Source organism: Lolium rigidum, chromosome 5 (genome assembly GCF_022539505.1).
Source record: "Lolium rigidum isolate FL_2022 chromosome 5, APGP_CSIRO_Lrig_0.1, whole genome shotgun sequence".
NCBI lineage: Eukaryota > Viridiplantae > Streptophyta > Magnoliopsida > Poales > Poaceae > Lolium > Lolium rigidum.
In genome coordinates, this window is record NC_061512.1 from 154,101,017 (window position 1) to 154,125,089 (window position 24,073).

General features: G+C 42.8%; 2 protein-coding genes across 2 annotated transcripts; one reads left to right on the forward strand and one right to left on the reverse strand.

The window, feature by feature from the left end:
* Positions 1-340: 340 nt before the first annotated feature.
* On the forward strand, positions 341-11,882 carry LOC124654707 (endoribonuclease Dicer homolog 3a-like). Its single transcript, XM_047193702.1, has 25 exons — positions 341-517; positions 647-760; positions 1,252-1,386; positions 1,485-1,554; positions 2,104-2,168; positions 2,339-2,470; positions 2,572-2,724; positions 2,854-3,013; positions 5,611-5,716; positions 5,791-5,983; positions 6,074-6,234; positions 6,344-6,562; positions 6,712-6,986; positions 7,119-7,390; positions 7,487-7,994; positions 8,079-8,162; positions 8,411-8,631; positions 8,723-8,932; positions 9,044-9,520; positions 9,631-9,912; positions 10,018-10,341; positions 10,445-10,622; positions 10,722-10,946; positions 11,076-11,187; positions 11,298-11,882. Exons 1-25 carry the CDS (start codon positions 383-385, stop codon positions 11,482-11,484), a joined length of 4,998 nt encoding a protein of 1,665 aa, XP_047049658.1. The 5' UTR covers positions 341-382; the 3' UTR covers positions 11,485-11,882.
* An 8,545-nt stretch (positions 11,883-20,427) lies between these two features.
* Positions 20,428-23,026, reverse strand: LOC124652339 (protein CLMP1). The gene has a single exon (XM_047191361.1). The coding sequence runs from the start codon at positions 23,009-23,011 to the stop codon at positions 20,666-20,668; it is 2,346 nt and encodes a 781-aa protein (XP_047047317.1). The 5' UTR covers positions 23,012-23,026; the 3' UTR covers positions 20,428-20,665.
* Between the last annotated feature and the right edge of the window lie 1,047 nt (positions 23,027-24,073).

A 24,073-nucleotide genomic window follows, 5' to 3' on the forward strand; every position in this document is an offset into this window, starting at 1 on the left:
AATCCTTTCTGTGCAAATCGGCTTTTCTAGTCGCCAAGGGGATTGCCACTGACCTCCATTGTTAAATTGATTTTTGCCTTTCTTTTTTAATAATAAACAGATCTGCTGTTGGATTTGCAGTTAACATGAACCCTCTGAAGAGGTCGTCGGAGTCGGAGTCATCTGCCCACGAAGATGAACCAGACACGCAGAAGCGGCACAAGAAAGGCTACACTCCAAGAGGGTATTTGTTTTCCTATTGCTTTCGCGTTCACTATCCTAGCATGATCTGAAAGGCAGAGTGTACGTTGTTCCCTGATGGACTTTGCTTCGCGGGATTAAAATCTCGGTCAGGTACCAGCTCGATGTCTGCGAGGTTGCCAAGAAGCGAAACACCATCGCGATGCTTGACACGGGAGCCGGGAAGACGATGATCGCCGTAATGCTCATGAAAGCTTTTGCGAGGGAGATCGACAGATCCAAGGACGATTGGAAGATCACCATTTTCCTTGCACCAAATGTTCAGCTTGTGGAACAGGTTGTACAACAAGCATGAAAGCTGGGTTTTTTTCTTTTCGAAATGGGGGATGACCCCAGCCTCTACATGAAAGCTGCTAGTTGTACATTCACTTGAGAGTTTGTTCTGACACTTTTTGTTTTGCCATAGCAATGCAAGGTGATTAAAACCCACACAGATTTCGAAGTGGGACTCTATTGTGGTGCGACGAGGGCCGATCAGTGGGGGGGTGATAGGTGGAGGGAACAAGTATCGAAACATCAGGTAAGTGCTGAGCCAAGCTTGGTGGTTCCTTTTGCTCTAAACGGGATCTGTATCCAAGTTAGTAACAATGGTTGTCTGAATTCATTATATCATGGGATGCTTTTTTTTTTCATGTCCTGTCGCCTTGTATTGAAAGGCCTTGACAAATACCCTTGTGTGACATGATTAATTGACTTACAAGCATATTCGTGCTTTCTGTTGTCGTGGCGAGAACTTTATTTTTATCTGTACTTGTCCTTAATCTCCCCTACTACCCCCCCCATGATATAATATTTTAAGATATCATTTTTTGAAGCTTTATCCATCGTAACTTCTGCCAATTGTCATCTGAGCAATAATATACATCTGATTCTCTACCGCTTTATTGATGCATTGGACTGATAGATAGGCTCCTTTCCTTACACCATCCTTAAATTTGATCAAGAACTACACTTTATTTCATTTGTATGTGGATTCTACAGTCACTTTGGAGCGTCATTGAAAAACTGCAGGTCATGGTGATGATACCAGATGTGTTGCTAAACGCTTTACGCAAAGCTTTCTTCAGCTTGGACATGGTTAATCTTATGATATTCGATGAGTGTCATAATGCAACTGGCAGTCACCCTTATTCGATGATAATGAAGGTATTGTGAAACAATAGAGCACCTTCTTACGCTCAACACTTCCTTTTGGAATAATCATTCTGAAATTTTCGTGTTCACCATCCCCGTGTTCTGAGCAGGAGTTCTATCACCACTCCGAATATAAGCCGAAGGTGTTCGGTATGACGGCATCACCTGTTATAAAAAAAGGCAAGCATTCACAAAGACAGAGAGAACTCTTTCGTTGTGTTACACTGCACAGAGCACCACATACTCTGCATTGCTTCTCTACTTACATGTCACATATGCATTAAATAAACCGATGGACATCGGGTCAGATACATAATTCAAGTTAAACAAATAATATCTAAACATAAATACGATGACATAGATGAACTTGATTGCAAACTATAACGAAATTAAGGTGTTGGAGTGGTGACAAGAGAGCTCCCAGTATCCACCAATTCAAGATGGCTGACACAAATATAGGTTGAACAACTTTACTGTTACATTCTTTTTGACAATAGCATATAGGTCATGTGCTAAATTACTAATCATGACTTGTGATGCCAAGCGAAAAAAAAAATGAAACCAGAGAAATAACACTTGGAGGGCATCATCTTCAGTTGTTCTTCTGCCATGGACTGCCAATATTTCTGAAGTCCCCTTGCTTCGTAGTTTCTACCATAAATTTTATTTGCTCTCTACACCCCATAAATCTTGTTCAACAATTTTTATTTTTATTCTTCATCTTTATAGGTGTCTCTTCTGATTTGGATTGTGAAGTTCAGTTCTCTGAACTGGAAAAGCTTCTAAATGCGAAGGTAAATCCTATTTTCTGGTTGCACATGTTCCGTAAAATTATGCAAGATATTCTAGTTGTGGTCACTGCAACACTCTATTTCGTATACTAAAGTACAAACGGATACCCATATCCAAATATGTTTCCAGATTTGTGGTTTTGAACATATGTGTTTATGATTTGCTCGAACAGATCTACACAGTGGCTGATAGAGAAGAGATAGAGCTTTGTGCCCCTCCCCCAGAATATTTGAAAATATACTATGACCAGAGAACCGTTTCTTTCAATGATTTGAGTGAAGAGTTGGCACTTCTACATTCCAAGGTTTCTCATCTTAGTTTTCCTGCTCTATTGTTCAAGCATGTTACAAAAGTTCTGTGGCCCGAAATTTTATGTCTAAGAACAGTTCGTTTTTGTCTGTGCAGTATGATGCATTAATAACAGCTTTGCAGAATAAACCAAACTACCAGAATGAAGAAGCGTATGCAATAGCAAAAGAATCACGAAAGTGCATATCTAATTATTCAGCAAAAATCTTGTATTGCCTCGACGATGTTGGTCTTCTTTGTGCTAGTGAGGTACCCCTTAGACTCATTGGTTCTAATTTCTCATGTACAAGACTTCTGTTGCAATTTTTATCTTATTTTTGTATCACCATTTGACATTTAGAGCTTCATGGTAATAGTTAACTAGCTTCTCTCTTGTAGGCCACCAAAATCTACAGAGGTTGGCTGAAAGTTTCTGATGCCACAAATATTCAAAGTGCTGCAAATAGTTCATTCCTGCATGCAGAAATCTCAGCCCTTTATCCGAAGTTCTTCGAGGCAGTGTCACATGTGTTAGACCTTGCTACTAGCTCCCACCCAGGTTTCACCCTACACAGATGGGCTTCACACGCACACCTTCCTCTTTTTCTCTTATGTTAGTCTTAGATGAGATGAAACTATATTTAATTTTCTCAATTAAGTGCAACCATGGTTTTCTTACAAAGGGTATACAACCTTATATAGGCCTTCTAAGTCGGTTACTGGATTCCAACTTGTAACATCTGGAAAATATTACAAAACTGCTCCTTTACAGGGTTATTCAAAACTGACTTGAACACCAAGACTCATGACTCTTATTTCTACAAGGACTCCTACATACCCTGAACTCCAAGATTACCCTGTACACTCTGTACAGGGTAATCTTGGAGTTCAGGGTATGTAGGAGTCCTTGTAGAAATAAGATTTTGTGAGTTTTGGTGTCCGGGTCAGTTTTGAATAACTTTGTAAACAAACAGTTTTGTAATACTTTCCAGCTGTTACAAGCTAGAGTTGTTGTAACCGGCAACAGACCTACAGAGTCTATATAATGATGTATCCCCTTTGTAAGAAAATCAAACTTGTACTGCATTGAGAGGAATAAATATAGCTTCATCTAACAACCAACTGTATCTTCTTAGATACACCACAACTATGGATATGCTCATATCCATAGTTGTGGTGTATCTAAGAAGATACAGTTGGTTGTTAGATGAAGCTATATTTATTCTTCTTATTGCACTACAAGCTTGTTTATTTTACAAAGGAGATGCATCATTTATAGGCTTTCTAGGTGTTGTTGTTCAATCCGGCTTGTAATAGTGGTAAACTATTACAAAACAGCTCCTTAGCTATTCGAAACTAACTTGAACACATATCATGGATATTTCAGGATTAAGCTAGCTCAATCTATCACTCAACTAGATTAGTTTAGATACACCGCAATTGTGGATATGATGATGATAAGATTACTGCCAGCATTCTTCCCCTTAATCTTGTCATGTCAACTTCTATATTCGCTAATTCAGATCACTTGTACCATGTTCTTCATCTTTTGATGGCCTCACGTCTAGCAACGACATCACAATTGTGGTTATGATGATGACAAGATTACTACCAACATTCTCTCCCTTCATCTTGTTGTCATCTATATCCGATAAGCCAGGGACCGTGTTCTTCATCTTGTGACGGCCTTACATCGCCTAGCAACGACATCACACCTTGCTTGTTAGCTTTGCACCAACCCCATATGAGATGGCATCACACCGCCGATGTCAGTCTCACTCTCACACCAACTCTTTCCACTTGACAATGGCATCGCAGCACTGTCATCTGCTTCCACGCCAACCATTCTGTTGACCATGTCATCACACCATAGTGGTCAGCCTCACACCAGCACTCTTTTTTAGGGAAACTTCAAGCTTTATATTAACTTAAGACCATAGTGTTACAATCAGTTGAAAGAACGCAATAAAAAGGCCGGTGGCTCATCATCCCATAAAAATGGCGCCTCTTGTAAAATAGCTGTCACACTGACACTCTCTACAAGGATGGTATCACACCACCGCCTCTGCACGCTGTCCAATATTGCACTTTCATCACCCCTCTCACAGGAGTACTATTCTTCACAAAGATCCTTAGCGGAATGCTTTATTTTTCTTCTTTGGACACTCATAAGCATAACGTCCAAATGAAAGACAGTTTTAACACGGGTGCTCTTTGTGAGCATAGCGTATGGAATGGAAACAATCTCTCCTTTCTCCATATCTCACTCTCTCTAACACAATGTAGCTCCACAACTAATTGTTAGAGCTAGATAGTAGCTCTCACCCAGGTCTCGCCCTTTCTAAACAGATGTGCTCCACACACACATTCCTCCATTTCTCTTGGTATATGTCATCACACACACAAGAGGCGAAGCTATATTTTATTCTTCTCAATGCAGTACAAGCTTGATTTTCTTACAAAGGGGTTACATCCTTATGTGTGCTTTCTAGGTTGGTGAGTATTTACTGAACAATAGGTGTCAGTTTAGTTACAGTAACTCCAGCTTGTAACAGCTGAAAATATTACAAAACTACTCCTTCACAGAGCTATTCAAGACTGACTTGAACACAATTACTTAGGACTCATACATACCCTTGATACTTCAAGACTAAGCTAGATCCATATAAAAGCCAACTGGATTCTCTTAGATACACTAGATTAAGTATGATATACCATATGGATGCCTGACGGCCAGTCAGAGCTGCTCCAGTGGTGGACATCGCTCTCCTGCCCGGCGCCTCACCACCGCGACCTGTGTACTGCCATTGCTCATGTATCTTGGGTGCATTTGGAGGCACCTAAACGCCACGGTCTTCAACGGGGCAACGCCTATGGCATCCGCGATCAGGAACAAGGTCAAGGAAGAGTATGATAGGTGGCACCTTGAGAAGCTTTTTCGCGGCGATGTTTTTTGGATTTCCAGAGCCGGTGCCCCCTTGGTTGCTTGTAAGAGAGTAATCACCTTCGTTTTTCTGAGGATTTGTGACCTCTTATTGACAGCAGAAAACAGCCTTCTTTGGCCTTGTTGATGCCTTTACATCCCTTCTATACAATTGATACACCTCTCCATGGTATATTCTCGAAAAAAATATCTTTGATAAATTATCATTTCAGGTAGCGATGTGCTTCTAAATTCTGAGAGTGGATGTGTGGAAGCAAGAAATATGGGTTATATTTCACCAAAGCTTTATGAACTCATCCAAATCTTTAACTCTTTCAGGTAGTGCTATTTTTAGCTGACTTGACATAATTCTGCTTCTTTACACTTACAAGACATTCTTCTGTTCCTAACAGTAACTCTGACCATGTCCGATGCCTCGTTTTTGTGGACCGAAAGATCACTGCTAGAGTTATCGAACGGACAATGAAGAAAATTGGACAACTCTCACATCTTACATTTTCTTTTCTTACTGGAGGGAATTCTTCGGTGGATTCTCTGACCCCTAAAATGCAAAAGGACACACTGGATTCGTTTCGCTCCGGAAAGGTTATTATAATCTGTAAACATTCGGAGAAAGAAAAACTCAACCTCATGTTCTAACACATTTTTGTCTTCCCATTATTAACTAAAATGTAGGTGAACATACTATTTACTACAGACGTTGCAGAAGAGGGTATCGATGTCCCAGACTGTTCATGTGTAATAAAATTTGATTTGCCGAAGACAACACGTAGTTTTGTGCAGTCATGTGGACGAGCACGCCAGAAGGCTTCTCAGTACATACTAATGATTGAGCGGTAAATTATTCAATTGGCCATTCTAAACTTTTTATGCTTGTGGTGAATGGTTACGGAAAGGAACAGTAAAAAGGAAAACAATAAGCCATAATTTTGGTGTTTTTTGCAGGGGAAATGTGAAACAAGATAATTTGGTATGTACCATTTTGAGAAGCAAGACCTCCATGGATGAGACTGCTTTGAACAGAGAGTCCGAGGATCTACTCCCTCGTTTCTTCCCTGTTAATGATACAAATGAATACATTGTAGGCACAACAGGTGCAAAAGTAACTGCCGCATCTAGTATTGCCATTGTCGTTGAATACTGTAACAAGATTCCAAAGAACAAGTATGGTGATCACATTTCAATTCTTTTTTCTCTGCAAGTATAGCAGATTTAACTGGTGTAGCCGATTCTAACATTGCTATACCAGTTTGTTTTTATTTTTGTGTGCAGAACCTTAATTCCATGTTCTTACATTTGCACTCATGTCACAGGTACTACACCACAAGACCTTTGTTTGAGTCCATCGCTCATAGTGATGGTTTTGAATGTGTATTAACACTACCATCTAGTGATGTATTGCCACCTTTGCGGGGTCCAAAAGCAAGAAGCAAGAAGGCGGCAAAACAACTTGTTTGTTTTGATGCATGCAAGAAGCTCCATCAACTGGGAGTACTTGATGAGTCCCTTCGTCCATTTGTTGTTAAGCCACTGCCACTGCCAGGAATTTCGAAAAAAGCAACCGCTCACTCATCTAGTGATGGTGTTGGTATGTGATTACTAAGCTCTAAAAACATGTCACATATAGTAGGGCTGGTCTTTGCAATATTGTTTGCTAAGATAATCCTGGTAAAGAAGTAACCGAAATTTCTCATGACAATCTTTTGTTACCTTCTGGAAGGTACAACCAAACGAAAGGAGCTTCATGGTACAACTGGAGTGCGTGCCTTGTATGGTACCTGGGCACTCGAGAAGAATGTTGTTAAGCTTCAAGGCTATAGATTGAAATTTTCTTGCAATCAAGTTGGCCAGAGATACTCTGATTTTGTTCTGCTGGTTGATGCAACTCTAGAAATTGAAGGTGATAATTTGGATATTGATCTGTATCTTCATGACAAGATGGTAAAAGCTTCAGTCTCTCCTTGCGGCCTTCTTGAGTTGGGTGTTCAACAGGTCTGTTCAAGTTTGTGTCTTCTCCTTGCAACGTTTATTGCTCCTTCTTTGCTTTTATTTATTATGAAATATTTCTTCTGTTTTTTTCTCGGTTAGATGGAGCAAGCAAAGCTATTTCAAGCGCTTATGTTCAACAGTTTGTTCGGGAAGTTGTTTACTGGATCAAAATCGTCAAGCATTCTGAGGGAGTTTATTTTCAATAAAAATGATGCATTTATCTGGAATGTTGCAAAAATGTATCTCATTTTACCTATTGATCCTACCCTGAAGCCTCATGACAATTTTTGCATTAACTGGAGAGTGATCGATGAAGCTGCTACAACTGTCAAACTAATGAAAAGGATATATTCTGGAGACAAAATGAATATACAAGGAATACTTGATTTCGAGCAAAACGATACAGAACTAATTCATTTAGCTAACATCTCATGTGAGGCTCATGCTCTTAGAAATGCGGTGGTGCTTGCAGTTCACACAGGGAGGATATATACTGCTATTCATGCTGTTGATTTATCTGCCAATAGCACATTTGATGGTGTATCAGACAAGAAAGAAACAAAGTTCCACACATTCACAGAATACTTTGAAAATACGTACGTTTGTTGTTGTCCACAATTGTGTTCTTCTCAAGCATAGATGTGTTCAACTCTGTTTGGATTAACATTTTTCATGTGCAGGCATGGGATAGTTCTTCGTCATCCTTCACAGCCATTACTAGCGGTGAAACCAAATCATAAACCTCATAACCTTCTTTCCTCAAAGTTCAATGAAGGTACTTATCTTGCCCTATGTAGCCATTTACAATTTCAAGTACTTCGTAGTTTTTTAAAGAATTATTACATAAAGAATCTTCATTTTTCATATGTCAAACATGAGTGGAAATAAGCTCATATAGACATGGAAATAAGCTCATATAGACAGGTGGATTCGCTATATATATCCTTGTTGTCCATGTTTATTTGTTGATTTTTTTCTGGGATCCTGTTAAAATTATTCGTGTTTGCTTGTTGCCTTTTCTAGGTAACCATGCGAAGACAAATGGTGACACATCACATGTAAATACTGGGGACAGCTGTGTTCACATGCCCCCAGAGTTGCTAATTCCCCTTCATTTATCTGAGGACATTTTAAGAGCATTTTATTTGTTCCCCTCTTTGATGCATCGTATAGAGACATTAATGCTAGCCAGTCAACTAAGAAGTGAAATTTCATATGACGATTCAAATATATCCAGCTTTCTGGTAAGAAATCGACATTTGTATTTTGGTCAATTATATGCATAATTTTCTACTTACTTGAAATGGACTTAATCAATTTGCGCACGATCTTTAGATTCTAGAAGCTATTACAACACTTCGATGCTCTGAAGACTTCTCAATGGAGCGCCTAGAATTATTGGGAGATTCTGTGCTAAAGTACGCCGTGAGTTGTCACCTTTTCCTGGAATCTCCTGATAAGGACGAGGGGCATTTATCATCCAGTAGGGCTGCTATAATATCCAATGCTGCACTTTATGGGCTTGGAATGGAACGCAAAATACAGGTAAATTGCATCTCATCCTGGGAAATCTATACAAATGTTGCATCTGCTCAATTGATTTCTAACATTATCACAGACTAATCCCATAACTGGTGGCATCCATGTGATTCATAGGGGTACGTACGTGATGCTGCATTTGATCCTCGCCGATGGCTTGCACCAGGACAGCTCTCAATTCGCCCCGTTCCTTGTAATTGCTCGGTAGATTCTGAGGTTGTAACTCAGGATATTCATGTTGTTGAGGACACGCCTACTGTTAAGATAGGCCAGGCTTGTGACAAGGGACATAGATGGATCTGTTCCAAAACGATTTCTGATTGTGTTGAAGCCGTAATCGGTGCATATTATGTAGGAGGTGGCTTAAGAGCAGCTGTGGCTGTTCTCAAATGGCTGGGTGTTGATGCTGAAATTGAGGAAGAATTGATTTTCCATACCATCTTGAGTGCTCCTGTGAAGAATTATCTTCCGAAAATTGGTGTAATTGGAATGCTTGAAGCAAAACTAGGCTATACTTTTTCATCGAAAGGTCTTCTGCTAGAAGCTCTTACCCACCCATCACAGCGTGAATTGGCAGAAAGATACACCTACCAGGTATTGGTCGATGTTATCCTAGAACTTTTAGCTTGTTAGTCATACTGGGTGTCTTTTAATCTTGTTATGCAATTTCTCTACAAGAAAACACTAAATATTCTTTGTACCAGCGTCTCGAGTTCCTTGGTGATGCTGTGTTGGATATCCTCATAACACGGCATCTTTTCAATAGTCATGAAAACACCGATGAGGGGGAGCTGACAGATTTACGGTCTGCATCAGTAAACAATGAAAATTTTGCGCAAGTCGCAGTAAAGCATAAGCTCCATCATTTTCTTCAGCATTCTTGCAGGAGTTTAGCAGACCAAATTACTGAATATGAGAATAGTTTGGAAAATTCTTCCATGGAAAAAATACAACTTTTATCAGATGCAGCATTAAGAGGGCCTAAAGTATGTTTCTCTTCCTCTGTCTTCGATGTGTCTCATGATGGGCTAGATAGATCATTAGTCACATTCTATGATCATGTCATAGTTTACTTGTCTTTTGCCGTGCAGGTTCTAGGTGATATCGTTGAAAGTATTGCAGGTGCGATTCTTGTAGATGCCAAACTTGATTTGGATGTAGTTTGGGGCGTTTTCAGACCTCTTCTTTCCCCGATTATCACGCCTGCGAACCTGGAGCTACCTCCTTTCAGAGAGCTTCTTGAATTGTGCAGCAAAAATGGATACTTCCTAGAAACTAACTTTACATATGGAGATAAAATTGAGGCTACTCTGCTAGTCCAGCTCAAGGAGAAACTCATTGTCAGGCGAAGTTGTGGCAAGAGCAAAAAAGATGCTAAAGCGCATGCAGCTTCCAAGTTACTCGAGGACCTTGAGGTATCCCTTTTCTTTTTTACACTTAACTATTTTCACATTACGGTTGTTGTTTAAGGTCCAGGAAAGTTTCTCAACCCCTTGATATTCAATTTTTCTTCTGCAGAAAGAAGGACTTCTAATCCCCAAGAATGCAGGCAGGATGCAACAATTACAGAAGCAACATGGTGTTACTGCAAGTCGTTGCAACAACGTGTTTGATGCAATGGATACACAGCCTCCAACACCAACGAGCGGAAAAAAGTCAGATGCTTCAAAGATAATTGCTAGCCTTGATAAACCAGGTATGTTTTTAATTCTCAGTGATGTTGTTTTGTTTGTTATCTGAAGTACGAGTTCTTGGTTCATGTCTGGACCTCATATATGGATACTCACCTACGCAGTGCACGTGCCTGTGAACACGAGTAGAGGAGGACCTCGTGCAGCGCTGCAGGGAGAAGGACTTCTAATCCCCAAGAATGCAAGCAGGAATGAACAATTACAGAAGCAAGGTGGCACTGCAGATCTTTGTAACAACTTGTTCGACGCAATGGATACACAGCTTCCAACAACAACCAACGGAAAGACATCATATGGTTCAAAGATAGTTGCTAGCCTTGATAAACCAGGTATGTTTTCAGTTCTCAGCAGTCTTGTTTTGTTTGTTGTCCCAAGTACGAGTTCTTCGTTCATGTCTAGACTTCAGATATGGACATCTAGCCAAGAGAGCTGTGTATGATATCTCACCACCTATGCAGTAAACGTGCTGGTGAAAACGAGTAAAGGAGGACCTCGTGCAGCGCTGTATGAGTTCTGCCAAAAGTTACAATGGCCAGTGCCTTATTTTAATTCTGTGAAAGTAGAACCAAGGTAGTGCTTCTGCCTCAAACTGATCTTTGGCTGTGATGAGTGTCCTTTGGGATAACTTGTGTCAAACTGTAAACTAACCTCTTGCATTTTTTATTTTTTTTGCACAATAGCTGTGCGAAGGCTACACCACAAGGGTTCTCCTTTGCTTCAACGGTAATATTAAACATACCAAATAGTGATGTGATCAGCCTCACAGGAGACAGTTTCGCGGATAAGAAGAGCACGATGGATTCCGCTGCACTGCTCATGCTCCAGGAGCTTCAGCGGCGGGGTAGACTGCAAGTCCAGGAGGCATGATTGAAGCAGCCGCCTGCGCACCGCCACAGAGTTGTGGCTGTTGAGGGCTCCCCCATTGACAGGGCATGTGTTAAGAGCATGTGTGGCATCTTCTGAATACATGGATGCAGGATGATTGCAAGAGGCAACTGGACACAGCTGAGCTGATCTGGTTTCTCCTGGTTCTGCGTTCAGTCGTTATGTATGTTGTATACTTTGCCTCCCTATGTTTGTGGTGTCAGGAACTAGATGAGCGGGAATGTTCCAGTTCGGCAGTACATCTATCTGTTCATCTTTGGCAAGCTCGGACAGGACTTATTTCATGCTCCTCTTCAGCAACAAAAAACATACTCTTTCCGTTCTATAAAGGTTGTCTAAGATTTATTAAAATGATCTTGTCGAGCAACTGTGGAGGCTTAAAGGAAACAATTAGATGATTTTACTTATTTTATGTCTATCATTCCTTATTGTAAAACTATTTATTCTGTGTGCTGCACTATTTGCTTGTATGCTAGACTATTTATCTGTGTGGTACAATATTTATTTTGCAATCACGGTTAAAGTTGAAAAAATAATAAACCATAGCCGAACAGTCATTTTGGAGGATGCCACTGGGTAGATACATTCCCCAAAGGCGACAACTCGCGCCGGCTCCCCAAACAGCTTGTGTGCGCCGGACGCCGTTTGAAAGACTTGGCTGGGGATGTCCTGGAAGAGCAATAAGCTCTCGTTGCTCCCAGTGTTATGTCCGTACCTATCAGTCTGTTATCTTCTGTTTTTCTTTTCAGCTCATGTGGCCGTGTGTCTGGCCGTCTGTTATTTTATCTGGTATGATACATCGGTCTAACAGTAGGCTCCACGTGTCATAATCCTTGTTAACACGGATGAAGAGAGCGGTCAGTGTTTTCTTTTAACTGTTACTCAATGCCAGTGGTTTTTTTTTGTCACGAAACACAATTGTGGTCTTTTTTCTTATAGTGACCTCAATTATAGTGTTTTTTTTTTTTTGTAATTTTCTCCATTGCAGCAGAGAAGAGACGCGATGAGCCCAAGCTTCTAGACAGTGTGTCCCACACCCCTCACGATTGCTGACTACGGTTGCCTCCTATCCTGGCACCCAGTGGCGGACGCAGTTGCCTCCTATCCTGGCACCCAGTGGCGGATGTAGGAAAGAATTGGAGGGGGCACACCTCAACAAAAAATTACGCCCCCTAAAATGTGAAAAACCTTTGCATAATGAATTAATGAATAGTATACAAGATAAATTCATTGTAAACATTAAAGTTTAAATACATATATCAAATATGCACGACATACAGAGACACATGTACGGAGCAGTTCATCTGAAAATAGCTGAAAGGTTGAATAGCAGAAATGCAGATTAGGGGCTCACTTCTGGTCGTGGCCTCGGTGGGAAGATCAGGGGCGACGCTCGGTGTTCAGTGCGGTGGCCGGCGGTCAGTGAGGCACTGCGGCGGCCGGGTGGCGGGGCTAGGCCTATCCTGACAATTGACACCACCTCTTCGCGCTGCCCGCTCCTGCATTGATCCTCTCTTTTCGTCCTCTCCTAGAAGGTTGCAGCAGCGAGCTAGGTTCCGGGGGAGGAGTGCTGGATACTGGAAACGGTAGCGTTGGGTTTGCTCATTGCATGTGCTTCACCTTTGTCGCCGACCGTTTGTTGCGTCTGCAAGGTCTTCCGCCGTTAACCTCAACCAGCCGTGTGAATGCCAACCAATCGCCGAGTTCCCCACAAAGCCGCATGGGTATCTGTATGGTGCCAACATCACTCTCTCTATGTGATCCTTTGGTGGCCTTCTCCTTCATCCCTCCCTCAAAATCTATTCAAATACGACATTCATTTGCCTAAAACGGGTCCCTGGATCCAGAAATCCCAACAATTGTCACTCCATTTTGCCAAAATATCTTACTTTGCAATAGCTAGTTCATCTCAAGCATGTGGGACACTGTTGTTTTGAGATCTCCCACATTGGAATTATTAGGACAATGCATATTTATTTTTTGTTTACGCTCGTTATAACTTCAATGGGTTTCTTTTGGAGGAACACCCATTCCTGCTCTTAACGTAATCTATTTCTGTAACCATATTCTGTTTTCATGACAGTGATCTGTGTGTACATTATTTTGATGTAGGAATAAAACAATGTGGTTTTCCTCTCCATTACAACTTCTCGGGTATTGGCTGAGAGTGACATGATATCGACTCTACACATGTTTCGTCGAGTTACCGGGTTCACTGAGGATATTATATTTTCTAGAAATTCTGAAACTGATTTAGAGCCGAGACTCATACTAGTTTCTCTCCTAACAATTAGGTAAGCCCTTGCACATCACATTGGCACAATGAAAACTGATTAAGAAAATAATCATACAGTCTTTCTACTTGGACATGTGCATTAGATAAAATCATGTTTTGTTAATTTTATACCATTCAGTCAATCTTTTAAGCTACATATTTCATCAGAATATAACTATACTATTACTTAAGCCTCTATGGAAGTCTGGACCTACGAGCTTCAAGTGGGAATGCATTTAATGTTTATTAATCAACCATTACTATTTAGCAAACATATTGCCAGTTGAGATTCTTAGGTTGGTCATAGTGGTAAGTATCATGTAGTAGTATCATGTCTGGACCTACGAGCTTCAAGTGGGAATGCATTTAATGTTTATTAATCAACCATTACTAGTATTTAGCAAACATATTGCCAGTTGAGATTCTTAGGTTGGTCATAGTGGTAAGTATCATGTAGTAGTAGATACTACTACATGATACTATCTCTATTGTGGTTAGTATCATGGAGTAGTATCTGTCATGCTATATTTATTGTTTTTTAGAATCTTAATGTGAATTTGTGTACAAGATTTGTTTAGCATTAAATTTTCTCGTTGTTTGCGCTATGATACGGTATCTATCTATCTATCTATGTTACTCTAATCTTCTCTATCTTCCTTAATTAGCTGTCACATCAGCATTTTTGTGGGACCAATGTGCATGATACAGGTATGATAATAGCACTATGGCTAGCCTTATACTTCCTATTTCATACTTAAAGCATCTCTAGCGTGTTCCCCAAAGCGACCATCAAAGGTTTTTGGGGTGCGCCGGATATTTTATCGGCCCCGGTCGCGCGTCCCAAAGACCCTTCCGGCCCCGCGCGGCTCAATATGTTGTCCGGCGCCTCGAGCCTGTCCCCACTCCATAGGGGACGCTTTGAGCGCGCCGAGCAGAGCACGAAACTGCGTCGCGAGTGGCGACTGTTTAAAAAATCTAAATTTAAATTCGACATCACCATCCGCGAACCAGCATAGCAACAGTAGAGGCGCGCTGGTGGCGCCCTCCTCGTTCTGAAACCGGAGGTGAAGGAGGAGCAGGACGACGAGGAGGCCACAAAGATGGCGGGGTACGAGCGGCGGCAGCGCCTCATCGCCAGCAGCGACGACCTCAAGGACTTCCCAGTTAATGGTGTTGTTGAACGACAAGGACGCCTGGAGGGGCGACATCGATGTGGCAATGGCCATGTCCATCCGCGACGCTGGGATGCCCACTCGTCGACCTCACCAACGACGACAAAGCTGGGCCCAGCCCGCCGAGCGCGGCAAGAAGGATGCCGTCGACGACAGCATGTACAACTTTCACCAGTACTACGACCCATTTGGGCGCCACAAGTACTACTAGATTAGGGTTTAGGTTTAAATTTCATCAAATTTCGTTCAAATCCATGTAATATATAGCAAGTTTGAATAAATTCGACTGTTTTTTATTCAATTTAAAAAAATCTAAATTTCTGTTTGGGGGACGCGACTGGGCAGCGATGCGCTCCAAACGCGGCACCAAAAAACAGTGTCCCCAAACGCTAAATCCGGCACCCGCTTGGGGAACGCAACTGGAGATGCTCTTAGTATCCCTTCTCTATTTGAATCTCGTGATTCTAGTATGAATGAACCTGGTCTATGTGACTATGTCGGTACATACTTATGGATTTTATTCTATAACTTCTGCATGTATAAGATCACTATTTTGATATAATCTTGTATCATAAGTAATGAAATATATTTGTATTCAGAAGCTTATTGTGCAAACAGTGTAGTATCTGCCTAGCTATTGCTCTTTTCAGTTTTGCCCGTCTACTACTATCTGGGCTTACGATGGTAAGGGTTGCATTTTTTGTATAATGTCCATGCATATTGTAGCAGCATATATCATATGACAAATTTACGCAATGTTAGCTACCAGAAATAGCCGTCGAGATTGGCTTTGCGTTTTCCTTTCATATATCCTCTCTTATGGGAGAAGACACTCCATAGCTTTGTCAAACAACTCATTCAGGCAACCGCCTGACAGTGGATTGAGTTTGGCAGAACAAGGATTGTCAAAACTTTCAAGTGCTTCTACTGATGTCACTGCTTCCAATTTTATTTCTGAAGAGATGGAAAATATCAAACCTGGAAGGTAATGTACATGCACATTTTTTATTTTCCCAGGGAATTTTCCTCCTTTAGTATAACTTCCAGTATTATAAGCCAAGCAATGTTCATTGCAATTCTGTCCTAGGGAATCTAATAACAACGGGAGAACACAGCCAGAATTTCAAGAAGCTAATTTCGAATCTCGTGGAGAAATTAATATAGATGTTAGCAGAGGTAAAATTGCTAAAACTAGGTTCCTTGTTTCTTTTTTTCTTTCTTGGTGGAGCATCCTAATTTTATCCTCATTGGCAGTCGATTTATGTTCAGAGGAGTAATTGCACAACTGTGGATTAAAGAGCGTACAACCGATAGAAGCAATTGAAATGATGAGCTTGATGTTATCACTCTGCCTGTTGGTGTAAAATCTCCTGGATCTCATTATGATCATTCTTCAAATATACAGCCTGAAACTTGTGATGCTACTGATAGCACATCGCCAGCTACTGGGCATGCTGCCTCTCGACCCTCACTTTCTGATGTTGGTTTGGAGAAAATGATGGAGATACATAATTAACATTCATATAATATTTGAAAACTAACATATTCAATTTGTGCTGATTCAAACAACATAGAGAAGTCCCATATACAAGAAATATATAAGAAAGATAAACTGCAAATTAGAAAGGGAAATCCCATGCAACAGATACGGGGTGGACTGACTGCATGATACGGGGTGGCCTTCGGACACCACCGCCTCAAGATCACCAAGTCCACTACGTGGACCGATGACTCGAGCCCGTGTCAAGGCCATCCAACACGAGGTGAATTCATTCCTCTCCACATATGATCTTGACACCCCGTTGGACGGATTGCTACTCAACGCAAACACTATCTATGTCATCAGGTGCATTGTGCAAGAACTACATCCATGGAACCAAGCCAACGGGAGAGAAGAAGACGATGAAAATGAGCTCCCAACAACAGGGCATGTACTACCGCCCGCACGCACTGGTACTACCGCCCCAAGCCTCCCAGAAGATCCACAGCCGGAACTTCCGCTGATCCTACCGGTACTACCGCCCAAGTTTCGATAAGCGCAGTTTTGCTCGTAGTAACCTTCTGTGGCCTCGGTAACCATTTCCAGAACTTGGCTAGGACTAGACCGGTACTTTCGCCACGGTACTACCGGCCTAAGTGACCGGAAGTTCCGGTCAACACTGTCAACACCCAAATCTGCCTATTTCGGCTTGTAACTTACCGTTTCGTACCTACCAGGCATAGCCTTCTTCGCTCAGATCTAGGATTAGAACGAGATTGAGATTAGAATTGAGCTATGCTCTTGACCCCTTGTGGGACAACCCCTACCATAGACTAAACATCTATTGTACCACCCATTCTCCATATCAAAGGATCTTTCCTCTTTGGTGACTTCTACCATAGTTGATATTTTGCTTGCACTTCTACCTTATTTGGTCTTTTGCTTGCACTTCTATCAACTTAGTCTTTTCACCCTTCTAGGGTTCTATCCATTGATTTGTCGATCTCTTTTCGGGACTACCAAAAGATCTTTTCTCACAACCTATCGAGTAGGTGTTTCAGCCCAACGAGGACAAAACCGATTTATGTGTGTGAGTTCCCATCCCAGACTTCCGCCCCGCGTTCATCCACCTCCCATGAATCCTACCCAAATCCGTGAAGATCAGGCCACATCTAGGGCTTAGCCCATGTATCGCCCCTTCAAGAAGAGCCTAAAAATACTAGTAAATCATGATGTCAGTGCGTTGTGACTACACTGGTTTGCTATATTGGAGTATGTTGCATCTGTGACCACCATTATTTTTTTCATGGACTTATTTATTCTACACTCTTTTCCGAGTCCAGGAAACATCCCTAACTAACTGGTGGGAAATCAACATCAACCTTTCGATAATACAGATTTGTTCACGGATGTATCAGGTGAAAATGGCCCAACTTCTGCAAATCTGAAAATGCCAACGTAAACTGTCGGATCGTGTACGAGCGCACAGATTTTCCTAGCTCAACCCACCCCGACTGTTTTGCAAAACAAACCCTAAACTCGTACCACCCTCTCGTTCTCACACATTGTTGTGATTTCTCTCTCTCTCTCTCTCTCTCTCTTCCCCATCCTCAGCACTCCCCAGGGAGGAAGCCTGCCAGCAGTTCGAAGAACGGAGGCGGTGTGAATAGCAAAACCAGCGGCGGGGAAGACCAGCAAGATGGCAGTATTTACTTCCATCTTCTCTCTCATTGCGGCCTGATTTGGAGCAGACTAGAACACATATTCAGTTTGTTTGTTGCCATTTTTTTTCCTCAAGCTGTACCAGATCTAATGGAATCATCATATATTTGGTAAGAACTTTTGTTTTGTTTTCTGTAAAAAAAAGTGAAGTCTATTTCAGATCTGAAATATTCATTTGGACAGTGAAATTTGATGTTCATTCTGGAATGTTCATCCAGAATGTTCCAGAAATATTTTTATTATGTCAATTCAGATTCGAAGTTTCTTTCAAAACCGGAACAAATTCTTTTGCCTGGAATTTCGAGGCTTTTTCAGATCGGAATTGTTCTTCAATTGTGAGTTTTTGGGTTGCCAATTTCAGGGTCGCTACCAAATACAGGAATCTCCAAAGTCCAAACTGACTAGGCTAATGATTTCCTGGAACATGAAATCTGTTAGTACTAGGGTGGTATGTGAAAAAACGTGCTTCATATCTGGTGCTGGTACAAAGACTCAAATCTCACCCTTGGTACATGATCGAAAGGCCAGGAGTAGAAATTTTCAGATTTTCAGAACATACGCATTTGCACCTGATATGTCCCCTCAGATTTGTTCTATGTAGATACTAGACAGCCATGTTACAGAACTTACTCACCTAAACATGGACCTACCACCGGCCAAATCACCTTTCTTCTCAATGACCCTTTCATGAGTCCACGATATGCTAAGTATGACTGGTCTCTGCACAGGGTTTTTTTTAGTCAAAAATAGTGGTACATTTTAGAGTGTACCAGATGCCATATCAATAAAAACGTGAACACGCGGATAAAACATTAACCGAAACCAGGGTGGTTTAGGGGAAGGGGCTGATATGCACCAGTTTCGACAATGAAGGGCTATAAAGTGACCAATTTCAAAGCTAAGGTATGTATAGTGGAATCCTTAAACATTTTAGGGAGTATAATGGACTTTGTAAATAAAAATTATACCAGATATTATTTTATATAAGAGGACCATGACTACACCCTTTGATAGTGACCACCAAATAGACAATGTCAGTAATACTAACAAAATAAGGAAGCATCACAAGAAAAAGTCTGATGAAAACTTGGAAAGCATTAGCCAATGATATGCAAATATATGCAATTAAGTTCAAACAAATACAGACACAAGTGGGCTGCACTGTGGAGAAACATACCAACTATCAGAGTCCTGTATCCAACTCATCAGAGCTGTCACGGCATCGCAGCACACCTTGCTGTTATTGCAAATGGCATTATATCCTGTAGCCTGTAATCTCCATCAGCATGGATGAATTAAATGATTGCTGGATAGGGATTAAATAGAACAAAACAAGTAATATAATCTAGCCACTCAATGTTTGCGATTACAGTCATCACTTGCTGGTAGGTGTTTACTGGCTTTGCTATCCCAAAGGATCCAGCATTTGTCCAGTTACCTTTTTGGTTGAATTTTCCCTTATCCATTTCTTTCATTTCATTTGTAGGTCGTGTGCGGAGCCTACTGCTCGCATGTTCCCCCCAGCCCTAAATACTTGCCACAGATTTAGGCAAAATGTAGGCTAAAATGTGTCTAGGTTCATTGAACCTGCGACAAGTAATTAGGTCAGGACGGAGTACTACGTTTGTCATTCTGTGGCTTTCTTTCTCAAATGCACAGATGTGCCGATCCCCTGTGTATTATATGTACTAGAGTCTAGAGAAAAGCCGGAGTTGTAGGACATGCAGTTAGTCAACGGAGATACTATGTTATAGCTTTGACACGAATTTTGAACCAAACTGAAAGTAATATGTTTTCCTGTTTCTCTGGAGCCAAATCCAATCGAATTCGAAGGCACACTTGCTACTAAGAAACATAAGATATTAGGGAGCGTTGCAATCTATATCAATGCTTCACAAATATATGTATAAGGTTCAGTAACTATATATACCCTGAAATATCATTGCAGTGACTGGAACATGCACTATGAATTTAAAAAAATGATTAGAGAACATTTACAAACATTCTGACAGTGGCTCATGTGATGTTCAAAATCTCCAATTATATACTCTGAAATACCATTGCAGTGACTGGAATATGCACTATCAATATAAAAAAAAATGATTAGAGAACATTTACAAACATTCTGACAGTGGGTCATGTGATGTTCAATATCTCCCATTATATACTCTGAAATACCATTGCGGTGACTGGAATAAGCACTATCAGTTTTAGAGAACATCATTTACGAACATTCTGACAGTGGCTCATGTGATGTTCAAAAATCTCCCATTATATATCCAATAACTGGCTCAAGAAATTCATCAAGAAATATTAAGATAAGACGAATCAATTATCAAGATGTTCATGTGAAGTCCACACTAGTTCTGCATATAAAAAACTCAGTATGATAATCATCTCTAAACTGGTGATCATGATACAACACCATGAAGATGTTATCAAGAACAAATAAGTCCTACCAAACAATAGAATACGTGACGCATCGCTTTCACCTTAGCTTAAAACAATGAGAACTTAGCTTTCAACAACAGACTCATCATCGATGTTTTCGCTTGTTTGGGAGCTTTCTGTGCCTGAAGGTGCGACATTCTTCTCTCCGGACTCAGAGACTGCGTTTGAAAAATGATTCTTGAGCACTGTGGAGATATCTGATTCTGAAGCTCCAGCCAGCTTAAACCTTTCGACAGAAGCATCGAGATTCTTCTTCCAATCACCAACACTAAGTTTGAATTCCACTTGAGAGCGCTCAAAAAGCATATTGCCCCAGAATAGGTGGATCTGTTGCCTCATTACCGCTGCCTGCTCAGCTGCCTCATCTGGTGTCAACTCCCCTTGACCATCTGCACTGTGTTGTTTTCTTCTTTTCTTCAATACCTCATCCTTGTCACTCGCGCCAGGTGTTTTTAAGTCTAACATTCTCTGTTCTTCCACTTTCTCCCACATGTCTGTTGCAGCCCTCATTTTCTCCTCAGCACTATCAAAAAGCTTGAATGTCTCTGAAGAATCCCAGATAGACAGGTCAACCTTGTCTGCCAATGCAAACGACCAATGAAGCTTTGCAGTCTCAAAGTGTTGCTGGCCTAGAGCAAGAAGGCCTTCATAGAAGTCTTGCTTGATTTTCAGGGACTCCTCGTACTTGTGCCCTGCAAGAGCATACCTCTCGCGCACCCAATCGTAAGCTGTGCGGAGCTGAGCAGACATGATTTCCTTTGGAGAAGATTCATCAAGAGGGATGCGCTTCCTTGCTGCGCACATATGCACATTTCCCCAGTTAAATAATGCCAGGGCGGCGACCTCCTGGAATTTCGCTGCAGCCATCTCAAAAAGGGATTGGGCCTCCTCGCTGGTGACCGTTTCCTCGAGTGCTTCGGAACACAGCTCCATTCCCAGTTCATGAAGGTCCAGATGCGCATCAGCATCAATCCCAACCTGGTTCCGGAACAGCTCTGCAAACTGAAGCAGCCAATCATCAATCTCAGCTTCCTTGCACTCGGAATGGCCACAATCTTTCTTCCCTGCCAGAGTGCTCTGTTCAGCAACTCCGTTCTCCAGAGCTGGCTTTGCCACCTCGGCATTGGTCACCTCTGCAGAAATATGTGAAGAGCTATCTTCAGCGGCGACCAACAACTCTTCCTCCTCCTCCTCCTCCAGCTTGATCTCCTCTATTGGCAGAGCAGGCTCCTGCTCTGGGCTTACTTCAACAACGTGCAGCCTCAACGTAGGGAGCTTATTATCAGCTTCTGCTACACCGGCGCCAACACCACAAGCCTCGGCCAACCGGAGCTCTGCCGTGCAAGTGATGGTAACTAGATCCCCATCGGCATCTTTATACTTTATCAGCACAGCCTTGGATGACGGGAACCGCTTAGAGACAACTTCCCGGAGCGTCTGGAAGGTGCATTTTTCTGGCATCTGCCCGAGCCTAATGTCATGGCCATACACCAGCTTGAGAGGCCTCCATCTGGTCACAACCTTCCTGTCGATGAGCGCCGTCCGCGTCGCTGGTTGGGATGAGGGCACTGAGAGTGCCGGCACGGTCTTCTGGGAAATGTCGGCAGCTGAAGCCTTGGCAGAGGATGACGGGGAGTTGGAGAAAGGCACCAGCTTGGGCGCTGGCGAGGGATTGAATTTAGACATGGCTGGTGGAGTTGGTTGCTGCTGCTGCGCAGGTGGAGGTGAGGGAGGCGACTGTTTCTTGGGGAAGGGGCGGGAGGGGAGGGATGGGCCAAGGCCGGCCACGACGGCGGAGGCGCCAAGGGCGGCGGGGGAGGGGCGGCTGGTGGGCTCGTGGGTGGAGGTGTTGGGGGAGGTGGAGATGCGGGAGCGTAGGCGGTGGGCGAGGTCGAGGGCGTCGCGGTGGTCGGGGTCGAGGGCGAGGAGCGCGAGGGTGTCGGCGAGCGCGAGGTCGTAGCGGCCGAGCGCGTCGAGCGCGCGGGCGCGGCGGAGGAGCGCCCGCGGGAAGCGCGGCTCGGCCTGGAGCGCGAGGGAGCACTCGTCGGCGACGGCCCTGTGGTCGACGGGGCGGAGCTGGAGGAGGCAGGCGGCGCGGTTGCTGTGGAAGACGGCGCGGTCCGGGTGGCCGCGCGGGGCGAGGCGGAGCGCGAGCTCGTACTGGCGCAGCGCGCCCGGGTAGTCGCGCGCCTGGAAGAGGCGGTTGCCCTCCTCCTTGAGCTCGTGCGCGCTGCGCAGGAGCACGGCCGGGGCCAGCGGGAGCTCGTGCGGCGCCGCCCCGTTCGCTGCGGGGGGCGCGGACGGCGGAGCCTTCTGCTCGGCTGCGACCGGAGGCGATTTGGCGGTGGCGGTGGGGACGGGGGCGGCGGCGGGGGACGGCTTCTTCTTTCGGGCGCCGGACTTGCCCATGGGGATAAGTTGGAGGAAGGGGAGGGGCGGGGTTGCGGAGACCGAGCAGAGCCGCAGTTGTGGCCTTGTGGGTGGGGGAGTGAACCCTAAACGAGAGAGACGGATGGGTCTGCACTCTGAAACTCTGCTATCATATGAACGTGTTTCTCTGTTACGAGTTTCAGCAGCTGTTGCAATTGGGGTCGACCTGGTGCTGGTTTGGGAAAAGGCAAGTGGTGGATATGAGATCTCTAAATTTGAATCAAAAAGTTGATGATAATCAGCAAATTGAAGTCGACTCTAGGCAACCTTAAGCAAACACACAATTCATGCCACACAAACTCACAAGCAAATCACAAAAGCTCAAGGAGCGATTTCGACAACTAGACAAAAAAAATTGTTCTCAGAGCTCGACACGATCATATATCTTGCTATGTAGTCGTCGTGACCTAGTATGTGTCCGAGACATCTAATCTCACAAAGACCCAGCCTTCTTACTCACGGTTAGCGAAACGAAGTAAACACAAGGTAATTGTAAAGAAAGAAAAGCGTAGTTCAAGAGGTCCCAAGGAAATCACAAAATTTTCTATATGAAAAACATAATAGATCAAAACGGTAGGGAAAATTGTAGACCGGTGAACCGCTCGGAAACACCTAGTGGCGGGTATCAGGTGTCCAGAACAATATGTGCCTCGTACCATGGTAGAGAAAATCATGCTTTTACTTTCATATGAACATTCTCCTAGAAATAAATTCTTCTACATTTTCTTCTTCTTGGTTGAGACTACTGATACGTCTCCGACGTATCGATAATTTCTTATGTTCCATGCCATATTATTGATGATACCTACATGTTTTATGCACACTTTATGTTATATTCGTGCATTTTCTGGAACTAACCTATTAACAAGATGCCGAAGTGTCGATTCGTTGTTTCTGCTGTTTTTGGTTTCAGAAATGCTAGTAACGAAATATTCTCGGAATTGGACGAAATCAAGACCCAGGGTCCTATTTTGCCACGAACCTTCCAGAAGACCGAAGAGGAGTCGAAGTGGGGCCACGAGGGGCCACCACCATAGGGCG

What these genes read in the sequence shown, in the direction of transcription:
- LOC124652339 (XM_047191361.1), bottom strand. Translation starts at nt 23,011, where the DNA reads ATGGGCAAGTCCGGCGCCCGAAAGAAGAAGCCGTCCCCCGCCGCCGCC.
- LOC124654707 (XM_047193702.1), top strand. Translation starts at nt 383, where the DNA reads ATGCTTGACACGGGAGCCGGGAAGACGATGATCGCCGTAATGCTCATG. An exon ending in CAGAAAGATACACCTACCAG is followed by an intron (nt 9,521 to 9,630) that starts GTATTGGTCGAT and finishes TCTTTGTACCAG; the next exon opens with CGTCTCGAGTTCCTTGGTGA. An exon ending in TGCTAGCCTTGATAAACCAG is followed by an intron (nt 10,623 to 10,721) that starts GTATGTTTTTAA and finishes TCACCTACGCAG; the next exon opens with TGCACGTGCCTGTGAACACG.